This window comes from Pseudochaenichthys georgianus, chromosome 6, assembly GCF_902827115.2.
Source record: "Pseudochaenichthys georgianus chromosome 6, fPseGeo1.2, whole genome shotgun sequence".
Classification (NCBI taxonomy): domain Eukaryota; kingdom Metazoa; phylum Chordata; class Actinopteri; order Perciformes; family Channichthyidae; genus Pseudochaenichthys; species Pseudochaenichthys georgianus.
This window is the reverse complement of record NC_047508.1, coordinates 18,647,797-18,658,711: the sequence shown is the minus strand read 5'-3', so window position 1 is coordinate 18,658,711 and position 10,915 is coordinate 18,647,797. Positions and strand designations below refer to the sequence as shown.

The following is a 10,915-nucleotide window of genomic DNA, read 5'->3' as shown; positions in this document are numbered from 1 at the left end:
CAAATGAAATTACACATCATAGGAAGAAAATTGCTCTTTATTGAAGTCTATTAAAGGTAGGGTATAGGTAATTCACTTCAGATACACTTTTTGTTATATTCCATGGAATGCTCTTAACATCCCAATAGCAATGAATACGTTATGCTTTGACAATAAATACATAAAAAAATGCATTCTGTGGAAGCCGTGGTGCTGTAAAAAGCACGACCAATTATCTGAGCCGACCCGGCTAAAATAACTGGATGGCCTACCTGCCTGCCTGTCTCGTGCCCTCATTGGTCATGTGCGCGTCCGTGTGTGTTGGAGTAGGTGCTCTGTAAGGAAGTCTGAAGGAAGGGCCAGATTTCTTTCGGCTGCTACTTTCAAATACTAGCGCACTCAAGCTGGTTTCTTATCCATTCTTACCTATCCTACCTTTAAAGCAAGAATATGCTGCTTAACTGATTGTTTGATAATTGAAAATAAAGGATAAGCATAGCAGTATTTACAATAATCAAGGATTTAAACTCCATAAACCATTGGTGGCCTTTTCCCCATTATTAAACCCTAGCACAAGACACAACAGAGTGATTGTTCCAAGTATTTTTTATAATATCAGATCGGCCTGCAAAATACTGAGACATCATCTGTTGAATAAGCCCACTTTGAAAATGTGCCCTGATGAGCTCAAATATAAAATTATTCAAAGTATAGAAGTTATATAAAAAAGTATTTTGATGTGCTATATAGAGGCATTTTAGAGAACAAATAGCTTAACTAAAAGATATATTTTCAACTATTTATTCGTTTGGAGTGTTCTCACTGACTGTTCTGTGAGAGTGTCAGTGTGAGAGCAGTAACCTACAGTACATAACCTACTGTCAAAGAGGTCTCAAAGTCTACTCGTACTTTACTTGGGTGGCCTTTTTCTCAATGTTATCATACTTTATACTTCTATTCAAAGAATGAAGGAGTGGATATTTTAGCCCTAGTTTAACAACACTGTGTTTATGTGAAAAACTTCCATTGTCTGTATAGTATTTTTGAAGGAATCTGAAAAAAAGACATACTCTTAGCCCCTGAGCATATGATAAAAGATTGCATTTTGTTTTTACAAACAAAATCATTTAAGAAGAAATGAATCACCTACAATTATGTTTCTTGTTTGAATCTCCATGTATGTATCTGATTGTAGTACAACTTTACTTACATACTATACAAATGGCCTACATACAAATGTTGCCATAAAAATGAAATGTACTATGAAACTAAACTTTTTGACAGAATGAATTTTCATATTGTAAAATAGCTTTTTTTATTGAAACTATGTTTTAACATTATTTGTTAGAATAAAATGAAGCATTTCTCTGAAACATATTTTGTATTGATTATAAACATTAAACGCATGACAAAGCAAGAGGAGTTTGAGTATCTATTACATTTACATATAATTGTTCTACTTAACATGCACATGCATGATGAGTTTACAATTTCCATTACAGGATGAGAAATATGATACACACCAAAACCTCACATCTGTCTCATCGTTATCTTCACCCTTTTTTTCTAACAAAAACCATTTTAAAGAAAAGAATCAGATAATAAGCTACAGACAATATATAATTGAAATGAACATATTTTTAGCACTCGTCTTTAATACAAACGCAGAATGAACATACTGCCTTACTTCACTCGAGCACACCTTGGCAGTGGATTTATTTTGCACACACTATCCTGGCTGAGGCCCTTCTGGAGACCATGAGGCCGGGGTACAGAGGCTGGGAGAATGTGGTGCTGACTCTGTGAAGGAGCGTCATTTCCCCACAGTCAGACACGCTGTAGAAGGACAGAGTCCCTGCCTTGTGGTTCAGATACACACCTACAGTAGAGGAGCAGTTAATGGGTATTTTGGTTTTGATTCCACCGTGCCAATAGGCGCAACCAACATTTGAAAGAGAAATGCACCAGGAGTGACTTGCTATACCCCCAAAGCCACTTTCCTCCAAATCTGCCCCTTTATAGCACACAGCGACCTCAACCCTGCTCCCCCGCCACTCAACCTCCCAGTAGCAGACTCCAGATAAGCCTTCAGTGCACAACACCTGATCATATTGGGTAAACCTCTCTGGGTGCGAGGGATACCTCTGAGCTTTTTTAATCCAGGTTACTTTGCGGTTTCCCTCAGAGAGCAAAAGGTTTTCAAATGCTGTGTTGGGATCCAAACTGAGGCTGCTGGAATCTGAAATGTAGAAGTTAATATAATTCAGTGTGTTTATTATAACTTGTAACAGTTCATGTAGAAAATGCCGGACTCACAAAGGGAGAGCTCCTGTCTTGTCTGAGGGTCAGGAACAGCTTGAACTAAACGTAAAAAAACATGACAGCAGAACATTTAATAAACTGGCTATTAAACATTATCTCATCGTTCCAGTAAATACATTTTTAAAGGAAATATATTCTTACTTGTCTGAGATATTTCTGCAATAGCTATGGAAATATTTTCCATTTTGTCTCTCAAATCAGATATAGCCCTTTTGACAAAGTCAAAAGGGGTTTGTTGTTCGATGTCAACATCAGAGGACAGGTCAGCTTCCCCACAGTCAAAGATGGCCTGGCAGCTCTAGAAACACATGAAAACAATAATAATAATAATAATTATAATAATCATAAGCTTTAATTGTATAGCCTCTTTCATATAAGAATTGCAGTCCTATGTGCTTCACAGTAGAGGATTGACATCTCATAGAACAGGGGTTCCCAAACGTTGCCATGCCATATAGCATTATCCTCTGGCAGGGACCCCCCTGTTGCAATTTCTTTTAATGATGTGTACATTATGATGGCAAATGTAAGAAATTAAACATACAGCTTCTTAATAAATATTAATATATTTTTTTATTAATAATTAATAATCAGATATTCTTCTATTAACAGTAAACATGTTTTGTTTTTTATCTTTTGTTTTTCATTCATTACATTCATTGTGTCTTCTGTTACAAATATTCTTAACAAAATATTAAACAGTAATATCAACAGTACATCTTTTTTAAGTGATTTCTGTCTTAATAATATAATATTCAACAGTAATATGAACAATAAACATATATTTTGAGCATTTTTGAAAGTTATTTCTGTCTTAATAATATATATATATATATATATATATATATGCATATATATACATAATATTCAACAGTAATATTAATAGTTAACATGTACAGTATGTTTTGTTTGTTTTGCCATTTATTCATTACATTCAGTGTGTCTTCAGTTAAAAACCGTCCTTGTCATTTCACTATGTGTGTCTCTTTGTGTATACCGGTTCCCTCACTAGTGGGAGGGGTGGGCTTGGTGGCTCCTACACAGTTTATCAATCCTAGGTTTTAGGTTTGTCAGTGACGAATGTCATCGTCCACTTGCAAACGTGCTCTGTGCTTTGTTTTCAATACCTTCAATATAGAAAAGCCAGACTCACAGAGGTATGTGGTGGCAAATGGAAGCAGGGATTTAAGAGCTCTCTCAGCCAGTGCAGGATAGTCTTTTTTGACATAAAGCTAGTACTGTGGGAGTGAAACAGCTTGAAATTTCACCTTCAACTCCCATTCATTCGCCATGTCTATGAGTCTCTCTTGGGACATACGATTACCATCCATACTCTCACCTACTCCTGGGGCAAATGGGTTTCTTATCCAGTTTTGATTTGAGTTGTCTTCGAGGTCAGGGAAATATTCTTTGAAATATCCCTGCAGGTGCGCAAGGTGCGACTGGATCAGTGGTGAAATGGTTCCTGGATCAGCACCGGGTGACAGAAGCGCTTGGTGAAGCTGTGGGAACATTTCTGTCACTCCCTCCTTGAGTTTGGTCGACCACAGGGCGATTTTCTTTGTAAAAGCCTGTACTTTGTCCTGCACATGTAATATGTACGTCTCGCGCCCCTGCATGCTCTTATTCAGGACATTTAGATGCTGGAATATGTCCGACATGTATGCAAGTTTCCGGAGCCATGAGGCCTCTGAAAAACGGCCAGCCAGTTGATGATTTTCAGAAGAGAGGAATTCATCGATCTCCCTTCGCAGTTCAAAAACACGATTCAGCACCGCCCCACGGGAAAGCCAGTGCACGTTGGAATGGAGCAGTAACCCCTCAAACTTTGCGCTCGTTACACAAGATAGCGAACAGTCGGTGTTTTAAGGGCCGAGCTTTTATGAAACTCACTACTTGTATAACTTCCTGTATGATGTAGTTCATCATCCATTCGTTTAGCAACAAGTGCCTCCCGATGGAGCATGCAGTGCATTGCCACTACATTTGGGGCCTTCCGCTTTATCAAAGCTGTCACTCCGCTTTTTTTGCCTGTCATAGCCGCTGCCCCATCTGAGCACACTCACCCACACAACGAGACCAGTCAAGTCCGTTTGAGATGATGTACTCATCTAAAACTTGGAAAATGTCTCTTCCTGCGGTCCTACCTTCCAGTGCTTTGCAAAATAATATTTCCTCAACAAAGTTGTCTTCTGAAATAAATCTGATGTATGCAAGCAATTCTGCGACATTTGCTACATCCATGCTCATATCCAGCTGCAGAGCGAAATATTCGCTAGCTCTCACTTGCTCCAAAAGCTGAGCAGATACATCTTGAGCCATGTCACCAATCCGTCGGCTCACAGAATTATCTGAGAGTGGTACTGCGTTGATTTTGCTGGCAGCATCCTCACCTAGCATTTCCCGAACAATATCGATGGTAGCTGGTAGAATTAAATCCTCTCCTATTGTGTGCGGTTTCTTTGCACGGCGATGTGGTATGATGCTAAAAATGATGCCTTCAAGGCCCGCTCAGGGACGCCGGCTTGCTGCTTAAAGGTAGCCGATTGCATCACTAGGTGCTCTTCTTTTATTTAAAAAAAGTCTATTGATTTATTAGCTTCAGCTGGGTGCTTTTGTTTGAGATGTCGATCAAGTTTAGATGGCTTTAGACCAGTGCTTCTCAAAGTGTGGTCCGCGGTGCACTGGTGGTCCGTGAGCGCGGCAGAGCACCCCCTAGTGGTCCGTGAGTATATTGGTAACATTTCACATTTGAAATTAATTAATCAATTTAGGTTTTCCGCACTCTCGCGGGAATATCTCCGCAATGGAGCAAGGTTAAGTTTCACTTTCGATTGCATGATATAGCCCAGCACAACACCTTCATCACACATGTTGCCACTTGTTTGTACCTTGTTCAGGCGATTTGTAATCTGTTCTAGAAAAATGATGTGTTTTTTGATATTTGTGGAGTTAGGTGGTCCGCGAGTGTTTATTCATTGGTTAAGTGGTCCTTGGTATGAAAAAGTTTGAGAAACACTGTTTTAGACACTCGTTGGCGAGGATCTCGAGGCAGAGAACACATTTAGGTATCACGGCCGTTCTTACTTGCCGCGGTAAAACCAAACTTTATGTATGATGGCTCATACCTCCGAGTTTTAGACGGCCAGGTATTCCGTGGCTGTGAATCTTTTGCAGCCGGGACATCTTCATTCTGATCGTCAGATGGTGTTTTTCTTTTAAGATATTTGTCCATTTGATCCTTTAGCAGGAGGTAGCTAGCTATAGTGTTCACACAGCAACTCAGTTACACTCTCAGTAGCGACAGCTCGATTCTGATTGGCTTGAAGGGCGGTCGTGTTGTTTAATTTTTGTTTTATATATTAAACAATTGGGCATCAAAGGACACATAGATTGATAGATATGCAATTATTAATAGCATCTAAAAAAACATATATTCATTTTTTTTTTTTTACATTTTACCCCCTTTTTTCCCTTTCCCTCAACCCCCCGCGACCCCCCTGGCGCCCCTTGGCGGCCCCCACTTTGAAAAAACACAGTTACCGATAAAATACATAGACATAAAATAAGCATAGAATAGACATAGAATAGAAAATAAATTCAAATGTAAGATAAATTCACATTGTGATCACAACTCAAATGTATGGCAGTGCACGGGATGATATTAATACTTACACAAAATCAGGTGACAGTTTAAGAGGCATCAGAGTGCATTGAAAAAGAGCAGCAAGTGTTATCTACCTAAAAGGCTAAAGTAACACAATATGAACTGTAGCCCTGAATAATCTATGTTTGACTGTCTGTGTACCTGCAGGAAATGAATGTGATCCTCAGTGAGTGACAGCTGTTTGAGGTCATCCTGTCCCTTTCTCAGCTCGGAGATGTCCTTCTCCAGACGGTCCACGAGCGCCTCGGCTCGACTCACCACAGCCTTCTGCTGAACTCTGATCAGATCTTTAGTGGCACAGCGCCTCTCATCCGCCATCCGGACCATTTCAGCATAGGCTTTCTCATTTTGATCAACCGCTGCATCTCCTGAAAACTAGCAGAGGGAAACCAAATACAAATAATGTCAGGTATTTTGAAGTATAATGTGGAAAAAAGGGTATTTTTTGTTGTGCGCTTACTTTATAGAAATGTTTCCAACAATACTCAAACCAAGCAAATCAAGATAACGGCATGTTTCATATCCCCTTTAAGCATATTGTGAAACTACTTTATAGTTTATTTTGGAGAGGAGTCCTGGTAAAAAAAGAAACTCCTCACTGAAGAACAATAAAGGAATCCAATCCAGGAGATGATGACCGCAATGATGATGAAGACTACATCTCCCATGACTTTGTGCCACATTATCAGGCCACCAAACTCTTTCTTTTGTTTTTTGCTTTTAATAGAAAATACAACATAACTCACCTGAAGTGCTTTAATTTGTTGTTTTAGCTGCTGCAGCTGCTTCTCTTTCTTCTGCATTCCTTTCAGATATGTTAGTTTTTTCTTTCCAAATTCTTTCTGAAAAAAAGATATACTTTACAATATTACTTTGAAATGTAGAATATGCAATCGTGTGACCAATATAATTATTCTTACTTGTTTGTCTTTCCTCTCTGCTGCAGCGGAGACAGTGTCATGACCTTTGTGTTCATCCATCACACACAGCAGGCAAATGCATTGGCCGTCACTGCGACAGTAGACTTCCAGCAGCTTGTCATGTTTGGAGCAGATCTTCTCTTGCATGGAAGAAGTGATTTCCACCAGCGTGTGCCTTTTGAAAGCCTCAGACACATAGTGGGGCTCCAAGTGAGTTGCACAGTAAGAAGCCAGACACACCAGGCAGGACTTGACAGCTTTCAGCTTCCTCACAGTGCAGAAATCACACTCTACATCCCCCGGGCCCAGTTCATACTTCACAGCAGGCCGGGTGGGTGGTTCAGGCCCTGACACTTTCTCTGCCAGATCAGCCAGCACTGTGTTTTTGTTCAGCACAGGTCTGCGATTGAAAGTGCGTCTGCACTGGGGACAGCTGTAAACCCCGCGGTGGTTCTCATGGTCCCAGTATCCGTTCACGCAGTCCATACAGTAGCTGTGGCCACAGTGAAGAGTCACAGGGCTTTTCAATCTGTCGAAGCATATCGAGCAGGATAACGGATCTGGCTCCGTACAGCACGCTGCCATCTTTATTACAACTCTGTTCACTTTCGTTTTCTCGGAAATCAGATGGGTGTTGCGTGAGAGTGAGTGAGTTGTGTAACTTTTGCAATCATGAAATAAACTTTGTTTTACTTTAAATCAGTTTAACTGATTGTGAAATGGGGATTTTTGATTCCTAGACTAGATTTATTAAAACAATAATTTAAAAAAAATCGAGGGGATAGGCCTACCCCTGAAATGAACACCTGTGTGGTCGGGGTAAGTATCAATCAATCTGAATTGATATTGACTAAATGATTAGTCCAATATCATGGGGAAACCTGGCGATTCCATTTACATAGATATTTGATGTGTAAGCATTGCAGCCAAAAATACTACAACCCAGTTTCACGGTATTTCGTGTTAAGTCATGGAATGTGTTGTTAAACCCCTGGGCGAAAGTGTGATGATTTTGTTATGCTGTATGCCTATATATATACAGTTCATCGTTTAGAACATTTAAATAGCTGTCTGTGCGATACATTGTGTCTTTAAAACATTTTAAGGGACTAAACAAGGACACAACTGAGGAAACTGAGGAACAAGGGGAACTCTTTATCAAACACTGAGGGGAACGAGAAGACGGTTTTCATGCGAGATTTGAGCGGAACGCGAGATTGTTCTGGTATCCAAGGAGACGACGGCAGCGTACATTGTGTTGAGGAAGGGGCGGTGTGTTTTCCCTCTGGTCATGTTTGGGCTTAGCAGAACACATTTTACACCATGGACCTGTCAGAAACCATCAGAAAACGTTTAGAAGACTTCTCTCGGAATGTGTTGTTCGACCAGAGTCGGTCTCGGCCTGTCGCCAGAGAGAATGACACGTTTCTGCCACACGGTAAACCCAGTTAAAGATACATTAGCATTGATGTTAGCTTACAAATAAGAGCCTGGGTTGAGCTATGTGTCTCTCGCGTAGTTTTACAGTAGCTGCTGCTTAATATGGCTTGGTATGTTATCCATATTTCTTTGTTTTGTTTTTCAGGCAAGAAGGTTCTGTCTAGTCTCCACCTCCAGATGTCTCTGTACTTTAACATGTGGTTCTTCCCCCTGTGGTGGATCAGTGAAACTGTAATGCTGCAACTCAAGGTAAACCATGCAGAGAGAAAGTCAGGTTAATTCTAAAACTAAATCATCTTGTTCCCCCCACCCACCCACCCAGATAAATAAATAAACAAGCACTGTGTACACTTGTTGTGGGGAACAACTGGGGAGGTCACTAAACGTGGTTTGTTATTTAAAAGTAAGGAATATGAAAAATATAGACCTTGATATAACATTTAAAATGACCTTTATTAAATGGCAAAATTCTGCTGCCATATCGAGAAATTCCCTCTGGTTTGATGATATCTCTATGTGGAGAGAAAAAAAGAGGATGGGCCGGACATGGTCTTTACTATAAATTATATTTTGCTGATTCGATAACATTTATCTACATAGAAAAAAAGACTGTAAGGATAAAAAAAAAGTGAGTTTGGAGGTGAGTAAAATAGAGGGGGTGAAGACATTGGGCTAATGGGAAAGACAAATGTTATCATTTATAAACTTTAATTGTTAAAGGTGAGGTAGGTAATTTGTGTAAATGCGTGATAATTGGGGTCGCCAATATGATTCAAATAATAGTGTATTTAAGGAGGAACTCATTAAATTCCCAGACTCAATTGAATAACAGTTTGGCCATCAGTAGTAGTTTCACATTGTCAGACTGCATGACATCCTCTTCTAAAAGTCAGTTCAAGTAACACTATAAGCTCACCAAGCAGATGGATGTGTATCACCACCTCTGTATGATCGACAGACAATTAATCCTTGTAATGCATTATTTTTTAAATACCTTTGACGCAAAACGTAGTACTTCCCAGGAGAAAAGTATCAGTGACCAAAAAAAGCAGATTTAAAATATTGAGGTAGCAGCTAAGTGAACAAATGATCCCCAAAGGCTGATTCGTGGGCCTTATTGTTGTCAAATTCAGGCGGTCATTTGTTGTTTTTACAGGCATTCATTTTAAGTGAACTTTAAACAAGTCAGACTATTTCCTAATTTCATAAAAGTCACTTACAATAATGTCTTTAACTTAAATTCAGTTTACTTAACTGCATTGTTGTATTTGTCATTTCTACCAGTATCCTGCCTTGCCAGACTACTACAAGTTCATCCTCGTCACAGTTCTCATCGTGATGACTCTGATCGAGGCCATTAGACTCTTTCTCGGCTATGCTGGGAACCTACAAGAAAAGGTGGTGCATCACTCACACAAATGTAAAGATACAGTTGGAGGGAAAATGGGTCAACACTCACCCACAGGCATGTCTATGGTATTGACATGTTGTGAGTCTCTTTGTGTAAATAACCCAATTTGTGTTCTGTGAAACTGAAAAGGATATTATATTATTTTCTTTACTTTCGTGCAGTTTTATATACGTCTTAAATGTAATTTAGGTTAACTTCCTGTTTTATTTAGATGCTTTTATTTTGAAGGTGAGTTTACGCTGTTGACAGGAAGTTGTTGTTGCTATGAAAACAACATGACGGAGAAAAGGAATATCTTCTACATATAAAGACGGAGAAAGTAAAGAATAAAGTATATGTTTAAGTGTTGGCACCCCCCGAAGAGGCACAAGCTCTTACGTTGATTCTGGAGTTTCAATAAATTCTAAATCATCAGAAAAGTCTACGACCACATTTCGGAGGGATATGCTACACTTTGGATAAAAGCGTCTGCCAAATAACATAATGTAACCCAACAGACAGGGATTAATGTAACGTGTGTGTTTGAAAGGTCCCGGAGCTGGCTGGTTTTTGGCTGCTGAGCATCCTGCTGCAGTTCCCACTAATCCTCTTTCAGCTCTTCAATGAAGCCATTCTCATTCAACCCTTGGAGAGGGGGGTTCACATAGTTCTCGCCATATTCATACTCACACAGGTACCATAGCATTCCTTTTAAAAACGGACTTCAATTTTTTTTGCATATACTTAAATATTATGTTCAGCATGTTTTCTATACTTGGCGTTGGTTGATTGTCACTGGTTTAATTTGTATATAATGTTTAATTTATTCCTGAATGATCCAGGCCCTCTTTGGGTTTGTGGCGCTGCGGGACCTGGTCAGACACACAGAGAGGCAGTTTCATCTCCGGCAGTTTGACTGAATTCTGAAGCTGCGTGTCTACCACACATCTGTACTGCGCACCTCCCAGACTCAGACAACAACAAATAATGTGCCTTTTTTGGTATTACATGTCGTACATGGTAACATTTCTCACCTCAATTGAGTATCAAAGAGAACGTGAACGTATTTATTTTTATATTGTACGCACATTAATTGTAATGTTTTGTTTTTTTGTAGCTTTGCAATAAATTAATCATTTAAAACACACAGCCTGTGTATCATTTATTAGGCAACTAATGCAACGTATGGCAGACACA

The 10,915-nt window shown here is 39.5% G+C and overlaps 2 protein-coding genes across 2 annotated transcripts; one reads left to right on the top strand and one right to left on the bottom strand.

Moving 5' to 3' along the window:
• Positions 1 to 19: 19 nt before the first annotated feature.
• Positions 20 to 7,502, bottom strand: LOC117447814 (E3 ubiquitin/ISG15 ligase TRIM25-like). The gene is made up of 6 exons (XM_034084710.2): positions 6,889 to 7,502; positions 6,715 to 6,810; positions 6,110 to 6,343; positions 2,443 to 2,599; positions 2,296 to 2,340; positions 20 to 2,218 (listed from the first exon to the last, which is right to left on the bottom strand). The coding sequence occupies exons 1-6, from the start codon at positions 7,471 to 7,473 to the stop codon at positions 1,695 to 1,697; spliced, it is 1,641 nt and encodes a 546-aa protein (XP_033940601.1). The 5' UTR covers positions 7,474 to 7,502; the 3' UTR covers positions 20 to 1,694.
• Positions 7,503 to 7,959: 457 nt separating this feature from the next.
• Positions 7,960 to 10,863, top strand: tmem17 (transmembrane protein 17). The gene is made up of 5 exons (XM_034084711.2): positions 7,960 to 8,326; positions 8,474 to 8,577; positions 9,613 to 9,726; positions 10,269 to 10,412; positions 10,561 to 10,863. The coding sequence occupies exons 1-5, from the start codon at positions 8,212 to 8,214 to the stop codon at positions 10,636 to 10,638; spliced, it is 555 nt and encodes a 184-aa protein (XP_033940602.1). The 5' UTR covers positions 7,960 to 8,211; the 3' UTR covers positions 10,639 to 10,863.
• The last annotated feature ends 52 nt before the right edge of the window (positions 10,864 to 10,915 follow it).